The sequence below is a fragment of the Hemibagrus wyckioides genome, linkage group LG12 (genome assembly GCF_019097595.1).
Source record: "Hemibagrus wyckioides isolate EC202008001 linkage group LG12, SWU_Hwy_1.0, whole genome shotgun sequence".
In the NCBI taxonomy this organism is placed as follows: Eukaryota; Metazoa; Chordata; class Actinopteri; order Siluriformes; family Bagridae; genus Hemibagrus; species Hemibagrus wyckioides.
The window spans coordinates 7218442-7239260 of record NC_080721.1 but is presented as its reverse complement, the minus strand read 5'-3'; the positions used below and the strand labels follow the sequence as shown (position 1 = coordinate 7239260).

Here is a 20819-nt window from a genome sequence, read left to right as displayed (position 1 = left end):
ACACACACAACGAAAAGTGGGTTATGTCGATTAATCACGGGAGGAAAGTCATGTGAAGGAAAAGCTGAATTTGCTTATCCTTTAATCATTGTGAAGATTAAATTAATTATCACTATGAGGGACTGACTGCTTTAAATCAACTGCTATACTCCAGAATGGCTGAAAATAGGTGAGTAAAATAAAAACAATTAGCAAAATGTAATTTGTGCTTGTAGTTGTGTTTACACAATATCTGTGTTATTATTCTGAGGGAAATATAAGTAGACACTGATACATCAGATTGAAAATTTATTTTCATATAAAAAGACACTCTATGAAAACAGTAAAGGACTACTTTGTACAATCTTGTGTGTATAAAAAAAAAAAAAAAAAACAGAAATGGGGCAAAGGGATCTTTCTGTGACAGCCATCTGTAGCTCTGGGGAAAACTGCTGGTTGTGGAAGAAGCCTCGGGTTCAAACAAGATGAAATATGAGGGAAAAAAGGTCAGGTATATATATATATATATATATATATATATATACACACATATATATATATATATATATATATATATATATATATATATATATATATATATATACATATATATATATATATTTTTTATATATATATATATATATATATATATATATATATATATATAACATCATGTTTGGGCTTATTAACTTTTGTTTGCATACTCATGTCAATCATACATGTCACAACACGCATATGCACACATTTTCAAATACATATTTCAATAAAATAAACTGTACTGTAAGGCAATTCTCAAGTTTGTTATTTTTTTTTTTTAAAGATCAATACAAGTATATATATATATATATAAGGTAGGGGCAGTCTGGGTTAAAGTGATTGAGAATGCAGTTTTGAGGGCTAGAATCAGAATCTGAAAAATATTGGTTTGGTTTAATGTATGATCCATTTTATCAAACATAAAACGATAGAAAAAAATAAATACTCGAAGGTACATGCGGATTTAGAAATAAAGACCGACGTGACGAGAAAGAAACTACAAAGACAAAAAGATAGGCACTGTTAGTGAAAAGAAGGGAGTGTGTTAAAAATGAAAGAGAAACAAGATTGCACGAGCGAGTACGTGAAGCATACTTACCTGATGCTCTTATAATTCAACTCAACGCTAATGCTAGCTAAGTGCTCTTACTTGACAAAAACTTGTGCAATGTTCAGCTTGAACGTTAGTTCAACCGAGGGTGAGTAAAATGATCGCTTCACCCTGTCGGCAAATTGTAGAGGAAAGCACTTTTAATCACAGTGGAGGGAAAAGGGTGATTTCCTGTGACATGTTCTCTATTACTGCAGATGAGTTCTTAAGGTCACAATGGCATGCTCTTGTATTGTGGTCTGTGGCTATATGATGTAGTGACTTCAGGGATCTTTGAGCAGATGGTTGTTGCACCGAGCAGGAAAATGTCAGGACAAATTGTCAGCCCCAAAGGTAATTATCTCCCTCTCTCCCCGAGCCTCCGTGTGCGGTTACATCAGCCTACACAACTGGTCTAATTGGTATGAGTTGCAGTGGGAAGGAGGAAACAAAAATGACCTCTATACTCAGTTCAGAATTAAACCTGGGCCTTCAGTGCTGCGGTGTTAGCATAAACCCGTTAAGGAAAAAAAAAAAAGTTTGTTGTAGCAGAGTTAGATTAAAACTTGTGTTGTTTGTGAGATGTAGGAACAACACAAGCAAAACATTTCTACTTGTTTAGTAAGTGAATATTCTCCACATGGGGTCCTTGGGGTTGCTTTGTAGCTTTGTGGCTTGTCAAAAATACCAAAGCGTATTAGCATATGACAGCCACAAATATGTCTTTATTTATAGTAATAACGGCTCTGCCAGTGCATGCAACATCGAGCCAGATATTGAGCCGTTGAGTTAAAAGTGCTGGAATGTGCGGCGGTCTGGGAAAACCCTTCAAAGCGGTCGAAATTTGAAAACTATACATTTTCTTGAACTAAAAAATGATTCTCTTTGCACTAAAAATGATCTCAATCACTGTCTGTTTACCCCAAGATTCGGCTAATGTACTACTACATTTATACCCTAGCCTACTTATGCAAAAATTGCTAGAGACCTTTAAAGTTTTAATTGGAAATTAGTTTTCCTCATCTACTAGCGTCTCTACCTCACCACCTGAGGTAAAAATTACTCACAGCTTTTAAATCCATATCTCATTTAATTTTTACTTCACTCTTCGCAATTCCGTTGGTTAAATTTATTATTATTCATTTATGAGGACATGGTCACCTGGCCAGTGTTTGAGCGCTCTTCTTTATATTGATGATGATGATAATGATAGCGATGATAATAATAATGTGACACTCGGTATCCATTTCACTATGGTATATAACTAGAAGAAAGTGTGATCAAACTGAGGAAATCACACTTAGCGAGCATGGTTTTAGACAGTTTAGTCACTCGAACTGTTTTTACAGCTGTGTTTCTTTAACTGATCTTTGTAGGCAGACAGCTAAAGAAATACAAGGCTTTAAAGCAGCCGAAACAAAAAACAACTTCCACACTGTTTTCGGAAAATGTCTTTAAAATGTCTTTTCTGTTTTCTTCAATAGACATTTCAAAGTAGAGAGAATTTTGCTTCCCAGACTGCCACACAAACCCCAAAATAAACAAAAAAAAAAACTTATCTTAACATTATTAACAAGGGGAGCGCAAACAAAAAGTGTTATGTGGTAAAGTCCAAATTTCCAAATATTGCTAGAATTTGAATTGTGTGTCATTTCCCTCTGTTGATTTATGCCATTCTGACTAAAATACCATGGAGATTAACAGAAATACGGACGTTTTCTGTCACTGCTGTGGACTAAATTAGACTTCTTCCAGACAAGCTTTTTATATAAACTCACAGAAATAAAGCTACCCAGACTGTACTTTTCAGTGTCACTAATGTGCTACCGTTAAGGGGAAATCTTTTATACCTTTAGCAGGCTATGTAACGTTTACCTAGGAAGATGCATGTCGTGTAAAGCCTTAAAGATACATCAGCTGTCCTTAAGACTCATCGTATAGAGGTACTGAGGTACTTTACTTTCCTAGCAACAAGAAAACGTACAGTTTTGTACCTTTATTTCTGAGAGCATAAGTAATCGATGCACTTGATCACATCGATCACTAGATTGCTAATTTTTTTGGGGGGGAGGGGGCTGGATTGGTGGGGAGGGGTTCTTTTAAGGTCTGGATTTTCGTATGACTTTAGCGTGACTTGAATACAGCGAAGGAGGTACTCATGAACAGTAAGACTGTAAATCTCTCCCAGCCCTGCTGATGTAGGCTCTGTTGTTGTGGCATAGCTTAGCCTTTTACAAATTCCGTTATTGAGCCTCTATTACAAATGGACTTTGCGCTAACAGATAGTTTAGGGTCACTGGCAACAGACTTTATTTTCCTCCATTTTAAGTGGATAGCAGCCACTGAATCAACGCAGAATCAATAAGCACTTCAAGCAGTGGGTGAATGATACTACAGAGCAGAGAGAGATACTGCAGGACGGCTGCATTTTATCTAGCAGAAATGGGATCTTCATGAGTGTTTTCAGATGAGATGAACAGAAGGGAGGATAAATTGAAACTATATATCTTTTCCCCATGATTATTAATCTTTTGTTATGCAATCGACTTAGAGTAACACACAATATATGATCGCTATAAATAAAAAAAAATAAATAAATAAAAATGGAACATAGGGGAGAAAAAACATTCACACAGTCACAGAAGGAATAAAACCGTACTTGCACAGAAATCTTTTTTCTTTCTTTCTTTCTTTCTTTTTTTTTTTTTTTTAATCTTCCACTGTTTAAGTGAATGAATTAAACAATGTTGGGCAACTTGAAATAAAAACGACAAATACCAAAAAGAGGTTTGATCTTTGATCCTATTAATGAATCGTGTTAAACCTTCCCCTTCCCCCCAAAAACAGAGAGAGTCATTTATTAGGAAAGACAGGACATAAAGGTGGAACAAAACCCTACGGTGCCGATCATGTGTGCGAAACATGAGTACGGGGTATTTTTTTATTTTATGTTTTTTAAATCTCTATAAAAAGGATGGTGCAGAAATACTTTTTTTTTTTTTTTTTTCCAAATTTCCAAATGTGTGAAAGAGAATCCTTTCCAGAGTAAAATCAAGACATTTCAGAAACAGTTTGTTAAAAATTCTCCCATATACTCTCCGAGCCCCATTTTTCATTCACTGAAAGTGTCCATGAGAAAATATAGAAGTCTTTTTTTTTTTTTTTTTTTTTTTAATGGTCTATTCTCGTAAACAAATGTATAATCCTTTTATAGATTCTCCTTTTGGTAAATCTCATTCCATTGATGCGTGTGTCCTTCTTGTGTGTGTGTTCCCTCACACTTCAGTCTGGAAGTCTCCTTCAGATGTGTCGGGAGTGTTTGCGGAGGAAGCGTCCCAGGCTTTACTGTGCAGCTCTACTCGATCCGTTTTTTGTCCGCCGGAGCCAGATGATGGCACAGTTGTCATTGTCTTAAAGCTGTCCCAGGATTGCTGTTCATCTGCCTTGGCCTTGTCCTGTGTGTTAACATACACATGTATACAAATAAAAAAAAAAAAAACATTAATTAGAAACATTTTCAATTTTCTAACTGCAGCTGTATATGGGCAGCACCAGTATGTTCTGCATCATTAGCAGGGTTGCCAGATTTTAGGAAATTTTCAAGCCTGTTAAACTCAACAAACACTCAATAACCTCAAACTAGCCCAAATTTTTTGACTAATAAAAGGAACATTTTGTTTAATGAATTTTTTATTCTGGCTTTCCAATACACCTTTTTATCGTCATTATTTACAACCAATGGACCATGATGTCCATTCTGAACATCATAGGTACACTCTCAGCCCTTTGTCTTGCTATTTTAATAGTTTATATTCATATTATATGCTTTAATAAGCTCTGATTGTAAAGCAACCCCAAAAAATCCACTAACACCAGACTTGATTTTTCATCTGGAACCTTTCAAAACTATCCCAATTTGGGGTAAAAATACATGACACATATACAATACATACCTGGCAACCCTGGTACATAGACAGCTGGGTCTAAATGGTGTGATCCCATTACATGTAACTTTTCAATATTATAACTGAACAATTAATTTAAACCACAATAAATCATTGTTTAATTCAATTCAATTTCAATTCAATTTCATTTGTATGGCACTTTTAACAATGGACAAGCAGCTTTACAGAAGCTATTAAGTTAAAATATTAGACTTGTATTAAAATTAATATGATTTCTTTATCCCTTTTATTTGTTTTATCATTTTAGAAGCCCTTTAGATCATTTGAAATTTGATCATTAAGGGGAAAATTCAGAGTTGTAAGAGGTATAAGGTGAGCGGGACTTGTGTAGTGGGTGGAATTTAGGTGGAGTTTGTACAGAACAGAATTCCACGTGATTCTGAATTGTTCTTTGTGTGAAAACAGATGAGTCTGGAGAAGTATGACAGTCTGACCATTTTTAATAAAATATTGTATTACTGCAGACAACAGTTCAGTTTTTTGTAGTCAACCTTGAAGAGCCTGGCAAAAACAAAGCATACTTCAATGAGTGCTGTAATTTTTGCCTAGATGCAATCTCCGTTATATATCTCAGACAAAAACACTTCTAACTTCACTCACTATTATTTTTCCTGCTTATGCTTCTTTGGCTTTTCCACTTACGTGGTTAAGACTGATGATTTCTTTTTTACACGGGCCACTATAGCAACACCTTCATAAATTAGGGCACGCGTTTGTGTAAATTAGATGTATATGAGGGTAAATCGGTGCATGGAATATGCATATGACATGTAAATAAGTTACTAGTGGGAGAGCTTGCGGCTGAAATCATTGCTCATTTTGACGCTGTATGACAGTTTCATGAATCAGACATAGATTTGTTCACCGGTGAACTGATAAACACAGAGAAGTATTTGTGAATGTGTATACCATTAGTGAAATACAACAGCAACGTATGCGTGCTACTAAGTCAGTTTAAACTCTTCTGAACTAAGCAATTTTACACAGATCTACTGGATGATCTATAACTGATTGAGTTTGTTGGACTTAACCTTTCGGATGTTAACATAACAGAGCAAAATTATGATAAATGCATCTACATTACATAACTTTTTAATATAATGTGTGTTACAGTTCACTGTCTAGCTATCAAGACAGGGGGTCATGATCATTCTCACTGAACCTGCATTGAACATTCATTTATTATGCACAGAAGACGCCCTTATGGCTTGATGAATCTAGAAAGATTGAGAATGTTTTTGCAAGAAAGAGTGGGGAAATATTGCCAAGTCAAGATGTGCCACGCTCTTGTAGAGCCAAAAAGACAGGGAGGTGTAATAAAATCAAAAGGTGCTTCAACAAAATATTGGTTTAGGATATTGGTGCAACTAGGTCAATGTAATTTTTTGTTGTTGTTTTTCTTATTTTTTTTATATGTTGTAATTTTACATTGAATTGAAGGTGGAATAATTTATCTTTTTTTTTTTTTTCATTTTTCATATTTTTACAACCCATTTAACAAGGGTGTGTAAACTTTTTATATCCGCTGTGGGTATACAGCAGTATCAACCATGCAAATTAGCTGGTTTCACCTCATAGAGTCAGAGAAACATTTTAAGATGTAATTTGATTTGACTATAAAACAACAACAAAAAAAAAACATGTCCTTGTAGTTATATATGAATTCAAATGTTCAAATCTAAAAATTAATATTTGGAGTGCTCAGAGATATTGATATAAATATCATATCGAGATATAATAAGATATAAATATTGCATTGTGTTACACATCGAACGTACAAATAAATATCTTTATAACGATGTAGTTTAAGGCTGTTTTCTACACAGGAATGGAAATGAGATATAATACACAGCGCCAGTGGCACAGATACCTGTGAGACAGATATTTCAATAAGATACATTAAATCCTTCAACTATGATAAACACTTTACCTACAATAAAACGTCACCTATAATAAATGTACAGAGAATACTGAGAATATTCGTCTGTTATTAATGTATTTAGGTGAGCTACATCGTCTTATGGGCATTTGGGAAATGGGAAATTTTGTATAAAAATCTTCCATGGAGATATAGATAGATCACTAGGTAAATTTATTATGATATTTTTCTGACAGGATACATGAATAAATAGCATAGTTGGTGTACCCCAGGGTTTCATTCCTGGCCCAGTTTGTTTCCTTGTTTAATTACCTTAAAAATGCTATGCATCATTGATGATTATCATTTCATCGTTATTTTCATCGTAGTCAAATGTTTACATCGTAGTGCTGTTGTTCAGTGTGATCTAGTTTGTAAGAAAGTGAGCTTTGATCGTTGTGCATGCAAAACATTTAAAAAAAAAAAAAACATGAATATGGTATTTTAGCCAGAATTAAAGGGTATGCTGTGACACATGCCATTTTATTTTAAAAAAAAAAAAGCTTCCTGCAGCCCCTACACCTCTGTGCACTGTGCTACTGTGTAACCACAAGGGGGTGACAGCAACCTTATTGCCATTCCTCTAACGTAACACAATGACAGTTGGCAAAATGAATACAAAAGCTATGATCCTGGAGACAATTTGCATATTAAATGCTGGAGAAGAAATATTTTGTACTGCTGCAGAGCTGCCAATATTGGAGCGGAACCAAACTTCATTCCTGGAAGCATGCTAACGTGATTATGCTGTGAGAGCTGCCCCTCTTTCTCTCTCTATCTGTCTCCCTGTCGCTGTCTCTCAGTGTTTCACAATGATTCCCAACCATATCCTCCGTATCTTTTCCTGCCCATCTCTCCCTGTCAGTTCTTCTACTACTTACACTCTGTGAGTTCTTTTCACCACTGGCAGATGAAATGCTTCGCCGCTTTTCCCTCTGTTGCAAGAAAAAGGAGGGAAGAGAAAAAGAAGATGGGGAATCACAGTCACTGGCATGGTCTCTTTTTACCTTGATGGAGGAGTATGGAGTCTTGGTGGGCTTGTGAGCTCCCTCTTTATCACTTTGACTCTCTCTCTCTGTCTCTCTGTCTCTCTCTCTCTCAGTCCATAAAAAATCCCCGACAGTACAGTGTAGACTATAAAAGCAGAGACCTGGTGCTGATTCCCTGCAGCACAGAGTGTACACCATGTTCAGTGTGCACTACCCCTAGAAGGAAGACTACATAGAGGAAGCACTGAATAGAGAAAATGCCAAATACCCAACCTTGCTTGTATTTTCCTGTGCCCTGGTTTAACTCTTAATGCCAGATGTTAATGAACTCATTCTCATTATCACCATCACAAAGTACACTGTCAGTCCACAATTTAGACTATTTATTTTTCCCCAAACATCCTATCATTTATAGAAGCTCAGAATCACAAGCTCTTGAGTCAATCTTTTTCCTGTGTTGTGTAGCATAGCAAAAACAATATCCTGCATCAATCTGACCATTTTTAAAAAATATCCATTTCTTCATATTTATTATAACGTTATCCTGATCTGATTAAACTTTAAAAATCTCTCCCAGTTTGTTATTACTGAATAATTCGAATCTAATTGGCTATTTTGTTTGTTGTACCGACACCGAACCCAAAAGACCCCTAATATTAGCTAGAATAGTTAGATAGCATTTATCATACAAGGTGTAATTACAGACTGTGAAAGTGTAGCTGAATTTTATTCATTTCTGCCTCACATTTTTATCAATCCCGGAGAATAATGCACTGTATATATTTCTTACAAGAGCAGTCTTTAGCTACATACTTAGTCGATACAGATGAAAACGTAGCTAGACCCAGTGCTATTGAAAATGAATCATTAAGAGCTATATTTCATATAAATAGTGTTACTTATTAATACTTAACAATAACAGCTGTTACACACTGATCAATACCAGGTCTGCGTGTGCAGAGCTGACTAGCGTTTGGCTCAAGCTCATTCAAAACCAGAAGAAATGAGACTAAAAGGAATAAGTACATTATTAATCACTGCTGTAGTAATTCCATATTGGCATCGAGGCAAAAAGAAGAAAATGTAGCTACAAATCTTTTCGTTGTAAAAACCTGCAGTTTTATGAATCAGCTGTCCCTTGTGGCAAAAACCGGAAGAACATGCTAATTTTTTAGTCAAAGTGCTCCCGAGATGATTACTGGGATGCGACTGATATAAACTATAACAACAGACTGGAATAGTAGGATGCTGGAAAGAATTTTTAGATAAATGAAACAGAAACAAAGCTTTAGTTATTGTAATTCAAGCACTAAAAGCAAATCAATACCTTGACCTATATATATATATATATATATTGGGCTGTTTGACTGGTAATTTAGCTCGATTTTCAATGCTTGAATGAAAAAAAGGCTAAAATTACAGGATACAATACAACATACTGTAGGGATTTGCATTTGTGACATGCAATAAATAAATAAATAAATAAATAAATAAATAAATAAATAAATAAATAAATAAATAAATAAAAGAAAGAAAGAAAGAAAGAAAGAAAGAAACAATGACCACACAGAAAAGAAGAAACTTTCACTGCAATGTTCCTTAGTCATTAACCTACAGTCTGGGACAATCTGGTTATATTATTTTTGTGCAACATATTTGTAATACTGTATACTGTGTATTCTACCACAGTGTGTGTTTGCAGCTAAAGATATGCAAGCAAGCAAACCCCTACAAGACTTGTCACTGATCGTCGATGATTGGGAATGCATTCTTTAATTCATTTTTCAGTATCCTATTTATCCTAGTTAGAGTCACACAGTGTGGGTAAAGTAGGAACACACCCTGGATGTTATGTCCAGGTGCTGGATTTGGATTAAATTATTAAAAAAATATGTTCCGATAAAATCATCATCATCATCAGTGTCTCCCGCTTATCCGTAGCCGGGTCTCGGGGGCAGCAGTCTAAGCAGGGATGCCCAGACTTCCCTCTCTCTAGCCACTTCCTCCAGCTCTTCTGGGGGAATTCCAAGGCGTTCCCAGGTCAGCTGAGAGACATAGTCCCTCCAGCGTGTCCTGGGTCTTCCCCGGGGTCTCTTCCCGGTAAAATGATAAAATGAAGCTACAAATACATCTCTAGCATTTAAAGAATATTAACGGTTTTCAGCAATTCGCTGATATTTCTGTGTGTGTGTGTGTGTGTTTGCTCATGTTAACTGTGCTTGTTATCTCAGATATCTTTCCTGGTGTATATATGTGTGCTCATTTTCTTGTGAATCTACAATGTTGAGCTTCACCACGTACTGAAACCTGAACAAGCTGGAAATCTGCCAACAAGTTGCTTTGTTTCTTAACAACTGGTAGTGAAACAGGCTAAATAAATGTAATAAGGTGAACACCCACAAGTCTAGAAAAATCACAGATTTGTTTAGCCATTTTCTCTACCACTTGTCTGGAAATAAATAAACAGTCTGTCAGAATTCGAGCACAGTTAACGGGAGAATATTCCATAAGGGTATGTGTGTAACTGTCACTGAAGGTTATGTGTGTAACCTTACGTGTGTCCCTATACAGGGATGTTGACTTCTATGTCAAATTTTCTAATTGAATCACAATCCTGATGTGAGCTGGTTTCCTGTTAATAGTATGTCCCTTCCTTCTTCCTTGATTCCAGATCCACCTCAAACAAACGTTCTACACTTTATTTAATGATATTTGCATCACAAACCAACAAATAAACATACATAAAAACTTAGTCCTAGTTAGAGGAACGTCATAGTGTAATATTTGTCCATATGTTTCAGTGTCTTTAAAATTTAACAGCCCTTGGATGCAAAAGAGCTACTTCCTGTATACCACACACGCTTGATTTAAGATGTCTGCTGCTTGTGCAATGTGATCTGTAAATATACACTGTGGCAAAATACACACCCACATATGTTACACGCACACCCTAAAATAAAATACCTACGTACACATGCACTGTGAGAGAGGAACCAAAAGGAGAACAGCAGCATAAGCAGATAATCACGAAATGATCCTGTCTTAAAATACAGCAGGAATTTTTTTTTACTAACAAATGATGATCCTAAACCTTACAGAAAGTAAGTCAAAGGAATTTGTTAACACAAATCCCAGGTCCTGCAGTGAGCTGTAAGTAGTTTTAGTAGTAATTCTAAAAACATTGATTAATGGTTCAGCACTAAGAGCCCATAAGATACTGTAAAATGTTTTCCATTAAATGGAAGGTAAAGTCTCCCGGAAACCAATGCATCCTGGACCTTTTCTGAGCGCTGCCACCGAACAATGACTGCTTTTCATTGTAGCGTGACTGCAACATATTGTTGAACATAAACTTATGCTGATTGTTTTTCACTGAAGAAGTCTACCTCTTCCTGAAATATTTAAGCTAACAAGAAAACTTGACTGTCTGTTTTTCCTACCAACATCTTAGACTGCTAGCATTCTTAGTCCATGACCATGATACAGTCTGCTAGAGACTAGAAATAAACATTACTGTAAGTCACACTGGATAAGAACACCTGCCAAAATGCTGGAAACTTAAATGTAAAGCAAGCACAATAAGAGCTATCAATAATTTTGCTTTTCACTGTGGCATGTTTTCTACACGTCATTCATGAAAAGCAGTATAGTTTGTTTCAGTGATATGATTCCTTTTCAATATTATCCATACAACAGTTTGGAGTTTTTGAATAAATACTTCTCGACTTTTCATAGTTTTTTTTTGGTGCCAATGCACAGTTGTTAACTGTAAGTTGCTTTTTGTTTACCATGTAAAGCTAGCTTGTGCACCATTAAGTGTTTTAAGAATGAAACAAATCCCATGTAAGCATGCACTAACATGGTTAATGATCTTAAAACTGAAAAACTGGTGCACAGAAAGACCAGGAAATATTTACAGTGTACTGCAATTTGTTGCAAAAATAACCTCCAGCCAGGCTGGCAGCCTGTTTATAGAGAATATTTTCTTTAAGATTTACAGTTACTATAGAAACTTCGGATTTATCCAACGAGTCAGTGATTTTCTTATGATCCGTCTATGTTTACTGTGGAAAATCCATGCATCTTTAGTTAACCCTGTTTACCAGTACACTGGCATTCTGTTCTGCTGTTGGAATAGAAATCGACTTATCAGACATTTTCAATTTTCACTTGTTAGATGCTTTTGAACAAGAACTCGGGGCCTCTCGGAGAGCTGAAATTGGTTTGATATCAACATTTACTTTGGAGATATAAATATTTGTGTTGAGGAAAAGAACAATTATATGATTTATATGAATAGATTGCCCCTTGTAAGCTAGATAAAAAACAGATATTCTAATGAAATACTACAAGTTCACTTTCATACGAGTCATTAGCCCCCACTCTGGAGTGTGACATAAAGAAAATCAATGCAGAACATGGACACAACCAAAAACAGGCGGAGATTCCATTTCATGGCCTCTGGTATAAATTGATTGTCTAAATTCTATTATTGTGGTTGGATTTATTTAGTAAAATATGTCCTATAAAAATTGTTTTTGTCCGTTAGATATTAGGAGACTGTTTGTCCTGTGTAAAGTGTGTAATATTTAATATACACCTACTCACTCCTGCTCATGCTAGCATGTCCAAACCGATTCTACACCCAAACAGTGAAGTTTCTAAAAAAGCAGCACATATTTCCACATCAGTAACAGATACCCCAGCTTCATCCACCATTTACCAGTCGGCATTCAGACTTCCTCTGGGTGAGTACTTCGTGTGGTCATGTTTCCACTGTTTACACCACTTTCACTGTTAGATCTGAGAGATAGATCAGGCTGAGAATTGTGTCTTTATCTAGCCAGTATAATACAGGACCTTGTGGGACTCTGAGTCTTTTACAAACCTTATGACATTGATGTATGAACTATGTATCATTAGAGAGAAATTCCTTTGTAAATAGCGACCATGAGTCATGTCCTTAAGAAATCCTTAATTTACTATGCTGTCATTCAAAGGCAGGCTTGTTATGTTTGGTTTGATTGCCACATTTCCTCAGCTCAGGCCCTGTATACCAAATATCCGGCCCTGGGCTCCGAACACCACTTGAATAAGGAGCATATGTTATATTAATTTTTTTTTCCACTTCAAGGCTTCTGGACATTATTGTGGAAACCCTGAACCTCAATACCTTCAGGTTCTGTCATGAATTCAACATAAAAACGTCAATATTTCAATATGATCTGACATTATTTCAACTGAATTTCTATTTCATTATTTTGACATAATATCAATTAGTAATATTGATCATATATTATTTAATTCATTAATTTATTTATATTATTTAATATGCTGTTTCACAGATCAATAAATAAGCCACTTTGTCGCCTAGTGGGTAGCATGTTTCCTCACAGCACATTGCTAGATGAGTTTATAGTTGTTGTTTTTTTTAAGTTAGAAGGTAATCAATGTTTACCTTTAAAGATCTAGACTTTGTTCATTTGTGATATATGATCACAATGTTTGTGGTTTGCGAAGATTTCTTAAAAGTTTAGTTTGTCATGTAACTTACAATAGCTGTGGTTAGCTTGTAGTCATTACTGTTACATTACATAACTTTGGCTACATTAAGGATACATAATTTATGATGAATATATTTGATTTTCATAATCATAAATAAAACTTATTATCAACAAGGATCAGATGCTAACATGGGTACAGGTTCACCAAAACTTTTACTTCCAACAATTTCCAGTTTTGGCCTGTCCAGTTTTGGTGAAAGTGTTCCAATTGTAGCTTCGTATTCCTGTTCTTGGCTGATAGGAGCAGAACCCCATGTGGTCTTCTGCTCTTGTGGACCATCCACTTTAAGGCTTGATATGCTGTGCATGCTGAGTTCTGCTGTCGTACAAATTGATTATTTGAGTTTCTATAGACCTCCTGGCAGATTTAACCAGTCTGGCCATTGGATGTTTCTTCATTTTTTTTTTCTATTTTCTATTTAAAACTAAAAACTGTGCCTAGAAATCCCAATGGATCAGCAGTTTCATAAACCAATCCATCCGGCACAAACAAGCGAGTCGCTGAGATCAGATTGTTTTTCCCCGTTCTGAAATGTGATATGAACTTTAGCTGAAGCTCTTGACATGAATCTGCATGAATTCAGGTATTGAGTTACTGCTATGTTATTGGCTGACTAGATTCAGTTATAATGGCGTGAGATTTACATATGTACAGGCATTCCTCATAAAGTTTTATAATCCTGTAGCCTCATTTTAGGTCATTTAAAATATAACTTTTGCTGTATGGGGATCCTTATTATTGCAATTTAGAATTATATAGGTTAATGTTGTGGTTATTTTCATGATTTGTATAGTAAATTTAAATATGCCAATAAGAGTCAAATGTTTCCTCAAGATCGTGGGCTCTAGTTTTGTAATCAAAAACAGACAGTAAAATCACAGCATTGTAAAATGTTGTATCTTTATGACCATTGGTCCGACATGGCACACCAGTGGTTTTAATAAATACTGTATGTCATCATGTAGTTATTAAATAGTTAATTGCCACAAATATTTAATCAAATCATTCTGATCATCAATGATGGTGTAATAATGGCAGAAACTTGACAAGTTTTCTGTGCATGGTTTTTCAATGTCAACATTCAAAAATCCACAATCATCAATGCAAAAGGTTAAATATGTCGATATCAGACTAATGCAGAAATCAAAAGGCATTAATGAAAAACAGGCAAAAGGTAAATGATGCACACAGACAGAACGGCAGGATTCAAAACAGAGAATTAAACTCAAGTGCTAGAGTACTTTGTCTTCTGCTTCACACCAGCTCCAACAGCGAAAAATAATAACACATTCACACTTTTATTTATGTGTGAATATGTAGATTTATTGGCACTTTTGATCATTTAGAAATTGTTTGAGAGGAACAAGGTCACGCGAGAGAAAAAGTGAAAAATGCAGCAGAAATTCAGGAGCGGATTTCTCACTCGGTGTGAAGTGCTTAATTGACTGATAATGCTGCTGGCTTGGATATAAAGATATTTGTTATTTTAATACAACAATTATGGATTTAATAATGGATTTTGCACTTAATATTGATTCGGATGAATGAATGAAAATGAATAGATGCACAATTTTACGGTTGGTTCACAGCTAGTGCGGATTTAAACGCTAGATAAACTAGCGTGCGTGTGACTTAAATATGCTTTGGTGTGAAATAGCCTTCAGTAGCAACAACTAAGTTGTTTGTTGCTAAGATAATTAACTGTCATATCCCAGGGCATGTGCTAAGAGGAGATCTCAGGAGACGCTCACCCTCGTCCAATTTTGGACTAAAATTAATTAACACTCCCACTGTATCAATGGATTTAAAATTTGTCACACTCCCTATTGTTCTAGTTCACCCAAGTCTGTGTAGCACATTAATTTATGACCATGACAAATTAGCTTGAGTACAAACACACCAGTGCTAACCTGCAAATTACGGTGAAAAAAAAGGTCCCAGACAGTCTTAACTTAGTTTATGTCCAAATTTACAGTTATAACAAATCATATTGGTTTACTGCCAGTTTCTAGAATTATGTTCTGTCAAAATATAGATTATGCTTATGTAATTACATTTACATAACTTGCTGCATGAAGAATATGGATTACCATCAGTATGGTGGAGAGTTGAAGAATTATAGTAGCTGTCTTCCTATATATATATATATATATAGGAAGACAGCTACTATAATTCTTTAAAGTGCTGCTATACATATATATATATATATATATATGTATAGCAGCACTTTTTGCAGGTATGAACAATACCTAAAGTAGCATCTACCACTTTTACCTACCTATGGTGAGATTTTCCTTCCTATTTTCCTTTCAGTTGGTTCTATGCATTTCATGATTGCGGACAAAGAAAGCCTACAATGCATTGTCAAAGATGGTATTGTTACATTATGCATCTGGTCCATCTCAACAATAGAAAAAAAGGAAGATTGACACCAGGTCAGACACATCTCTTGGTCCAACCTTCAGCATACTAAATGGGATAAGCTGGCAACCAATCAAGAAATCAGGAAATCTGTTTTATTTTTTTTCATTAAAAGGTAGGGCATTTATTTCTTTCCTTATCTGGTAAGTGAATGAAGGCCATATTTCATTGTCTTGGAATTTGTATCATTACCCAGTCATTAGCTGGTGAATTCATGATAGCTAGAAGCAGTAAGTAAGTAACAGGAGGAGGTTCTAAACTTTTTTCTGTGTGTTTTATATTCAGTTAATCAGAGTGAGAGTAAGTCCTCCCTGGTGTTTTTGCTAGTGTGCTACCATTATCCAGCTCATGAGCAACGGTTTGACAGAAAAAAATACAGAAATTAGAAAATATAAAAAAGCACAGGTTGTTTTAAAAAAATGCACAAATTGGAAGCAAAACTGTGGCAGTATTTATGCGGTATTTATAGCTAAATAGAGTTAGTGGGTTAATTTAGATCTAACATCATTGGATATGTAAACACACTCATAGACGTGAGCAAAACTACCTCATTACAGTGAAGTGCATCATCTGAGAGCTCACTAATGATACAGTATATTGCCAAAAGTTTTGGGATGTCTGCCTTTACCTGCCCATGAATTTAATGTGGAGTTGGCCCGCCCTTCACAGCTATAACACCTTTAAATCTTCTGGGAAGGCTTTCCTCAAGGATTAGGAATGTGTTTATGGGAATTTTTTAACCATTCCTCTAGAAACACATTTGTGAGGTCAGGCACTGATGTTGGACAAGAAGGCCTGGCTTGCAGTCTCTGCTCCAATTCATTACAAAGGTGTTCTATGGGGTTGAGGTCAGGTGCAAGCCAGTCATCCATGTCTTTATGGACCTTGCTTTGTGCACTGGTGTGCAGTCATGTTGGAACAGGAAGGGGTCATCCCCAAACTGTTCCCACAAAGTTGGGAGCATGAAATTGTCCAAAATGTCTTGGTATGAAGCTGAAACATTAAGAGTTCCTTTCACTGGAACTAAGGGGCCGAGTCCAACCCCTGAAAAACAACACCTGAATTCAATGATTTGGAGGGGTGTCCCAAAACCTTTAGCAATATAGAGTATATAATAGTATAATATAGTGTATGTAATAGTTATTATTTCGAGTATTATTGGTAAGTAACCAGCACATTATCTTTCAGCTCTCTGTTAGCAGCTGTAGCTCTCTAACAAAATAAATGCAAAACAATATGGAGAAAGGTGCAAAAAATATGGGCAGCTTAAAGGATTACAGCTAAATACAGCTTATAGGATTCTTCCTGGACCTAAAGGTAAGAAAGGTCACTGCTAAATACACAAGAGACAGAGGAAGAACATAATGTCAGAAAAAAAGAGCAGAGAAAGAGCTAAAAGCAGCAATCACAGCAGCATTCTATGTATCAGGAGAGAGCACTAAGGGAGTCATTTACAGATCTATGCTTGTTCGAGTATTACTATTGAGACTGCAGAGTGGAGTGGAGGGAAAGAACAAGTGAATGAACTACAGCGGCAGGTCACGGCAGACCTGATGCTCTCTGGATGAATTTTTTTTTTTTTTTTACCTTTTCTCTGTTTGATGCCTTCAGGTTTGCTGTCTGCCTGGTTATTGTCAAACTGTGATGGAAGACATGCAGTGTGAAAACAAACACATTGGATGACAGACAAAACTCAAACATTAATATTGCACTATTTTACAAGTAAAAAGACATCACTGGTGGCATCCATAAGTCGATTTGGATCAGATGTTCAACTAATGTTAAGCTTTATGAAATTCACCCAGTTGAAACATCTCATTTGAGTTACTGATTATTTCAAAAACGTTGCTGCTTAACAGAAAAAAGCCAATGTTCTGCCATTAGCCGATGTTGCACAGTATGATCCCGGCCCCATTTATCCTCATAGAATTGCAGCAAGTGCTAATAGAGACCCAATTGGTCAGGAATCATGCTGCCCTGTGCTCTGTTCAGTGATGGAACTTGTTTAATAGCAAATCCCTGGAATAAATTCTAATAAATTATTGCATACAAAGCAATAAAAAATAAGTGTGAAAACGTATAAAAGTGGAAGAACAAGCAGTGTGTCTGTGATGTACAGAATTATTTCTATTTTATTGGAATGGTGACTTTGTTTAACACATGAACGGTTTTGAAAAATATATATCACTCTTTTCCAATGGTAATATTTTTTGGGCTAGATTTAATTGGGCTGGAAATATTGCTGAAACCTGGCAAGCCTAGTTAATGATATGAACTCTTCTGTGTGTGTGTCTTGGGAAAAAAAAAAAACCCGCGCTGTATCAGATATAGTTCTCTAGCCTACAGAATAATCAATCATGAAATCCTGTTGACTTAATTTAGTTTGAAGCTACATCTTTAAATGTCATTCTGTCCCGCCAAAATCCATGTAGTGACCTGCTGATGACCATCACCCTGCACTTCAGATCCAATCTTTATCAAGTTGGAAGAACAAACATTTCAAATCAAATTAGTGGATGAACATGAATCACAAAGAATAGCAAATAGGGACAACAGCTGAGGTGTTGTAAAATATGAGTACGTACATCTAAACAAAGGCCAACATGTTAATTGGAAACCAGCTTTGGGTTTACACAAGGAATCCCAAATGATAAATATTATAATATTTGAGAACATCCGAATGCTGCTCAGAAAATACAAATGAGTGGGTGTAAGCTATAAAATGATCTTTATTTTACACTCAGGAAAAGAATTACAAAACCTCCGAACACATCTAATTTCGACTTTTTGATTAAGAATTTCAGAAAATACTCTCTGGAAAGAATTTGACTACCGATAATGAAGGAACAGCGGTGAAACCGAAAACACTAAAAAAGTTTTTGCTAGAAACCTCCTTCTTTTTGTTTTATCTAAAGTTTTCTACTTGAGTGAAAGAGAGAGAGAGACAGAAAATTCGAGTGAAACAGGGCAAAAAAGCCCCCAAAGGCTTATGAATGTCAGTCTAATCACAAATAGCATGTATAATAAGAAAACTAAAAGGGATTGCAAAATGAAATCAATGGGGCAGCAGATTTTAGTAAACATCTATTTTTCTGTGCAAGCATCTTCCATCATAATTGGCACAAAAGCTTTACATTAGCACTGTTCTTTTTGTCTCTCTTTGTGTGATTTAGTCCAGTTTTCCTCTCGGCTTCCTCATTAAGCTAGCCCGTGCTCAGCCAATGTGGCGGCCAGTAAGAAAACACAATTTAACGGCTAATTTGTGTGAACCAAAAACGGAGACGTGCTCAAACTACAGAGGGCGCGGTGTCATCTAAAAACGTGTTAATGAGCCAAATCAATTATTCAATTAATGGCTTGATTATGCTGTGGAGCGCTCGGTTTGAAAGATCAACGACTGCTAAAGGATAGGAAATGAGAGGACAAATTGGGGGAAAAGCACCTTGTGGCCCCTCTGCAACACATTAATAAAAATATCAGAAGAAGTTTACCACACAATTTAGCTAATGATAGGAGAGGTTATGCTTTTTATCTCTTATATGCATTAAACATCTCACGAAACATCTCATTAAATACAAACCCAGACATAAAACACCCATAGGGAATAAAACAGCAAGTGTAAAAAAAGGAAAGGAAAGTCTACAGGATCGTTTCTGAATGAGCCGTGCTTACGAAAATGATGGTCACGAGATTAATCTTCAGTGTAACTGCAAACTTTTTAATTGTGTATCTTAGATCAAACCGGGGAGAAGAAATCTGTTGGAAAGTACTGTAATTGAGTAGTTTTTACTTAATTAAAACTACTTTTACTTAAATGTACTTTTACTCGAGTAGGTTTTAATTCCTGTCACGGTATTTTTTTTTTTACTGCTATTTCCCCTCTCCTGATATTTACATTTTCACACTTGCTTTATCTCCACAGACAGTTTTGTTTTGACTCCACCAACGGTAACTGGACTGTTTATTCTCCCTAGTCAATATTACAAATCCCAAGAAAAACTTCAGCGGCTACAGAAGAAATGGTGCAAAATAATACAGGTTGTTGGGGGAAGATGTGGAGGATGTCTCAGACAATACCAATCGCCTGCTTGCAAGCCTGGTGAGATTTCAGAATTCAGAAATTCAGTCTCTATGTGAGGAAAATAGGAGTCACATCACATTGGAGATTTTTTCTTATTTACGAATGAGGTTGTCACCATCTTCTATTTAATTCAGTTTAATTTGTATAGCGCTTTTATCACTGGACATAGCCACAATGCAGCTTTACAAATTTCTTTATCAAAATAATAGCGTTTAAAATGAAAATTTATGCCATTTCAATTTATTTAACCCACAAAGAAGTATTAGAAATATCCCTCTAGCTATGAAGACAGATTTTATGCACTGCTATTTTTAAATACAACTAGGATTCACCTCGGAGGTAGCACCCGCCTATCTCTACTAGCTCCTCGACAACACCGAAAAAGTCTGGAGCTACAAAAGTCAAGAAAGCCAACAGGAAAATATGCCTAAATATTTATTTACAAGACTGAAGATCAATAATAAGAAAGACCCAAATTGTGTCATGTGTGGCAGAGCTTTGGTACACTGCAAAAAAAAAAATTATTCACTGTAAGTGGTTTCTTTTTGCAGGCTCCTATCACTGTGAAGCTGGATTCAATGCTCTCAACTTGCACTAAGTGAAAGAATAACATACAGCACACAAAAACTGCAGGATATGCTGGTACTGGAAAATAATACATTTCACTGTGGTAATAAAAACTCTGCTTCATGTTGGGTTATATTACACCACACCGGTGTGGAGTATTTTCCTATAACATCATGCCCCACTGTTTTATTCCTTGTGCATCATCTGA

The 20819-nt window shown here is 35.7% G+C and overlaps 1 protein-coding gene across 15 annotated transcripts in view; it reads right to left on the bottom strand.

Moving 5' to 3' along the window:
• Positions 1-4255: 4255 nt before the first annotated feature.
• Positions 4256-20819, bottom strand: part of adgrb2 (adhesion G protein-coupled receptor B2) — a 389817-nt gene continuing 373253 nt past the window's right edge. For 9 of the 15 annotated variants that reach the window (XM_058404647.1, XM_058404648.1, XM_058404646.1 and 6 more), the window contains 2 exons: positions 7870-7923; positions 4256-4560 (listed from right to left, as the gene is read on the bottom strand). In XM_058404647.1, the coding sequence (XP_058260630.1) occupies positions 4381-4560; positions 7870-7923 (234 nt within the window). In that variant the 3' untranslated portion in view covers positions 4256-4380. Of the gene's footprint in view, positions 4561-7869; positions 7924-17550; positions 17603-20819 lie in introns of all 15 variants that reach the window. The other 6 variants (XM_058404654.1, XM_058404659.1, XM_058404655.1 and 3 more) reach the window with 3 other exon arrangements.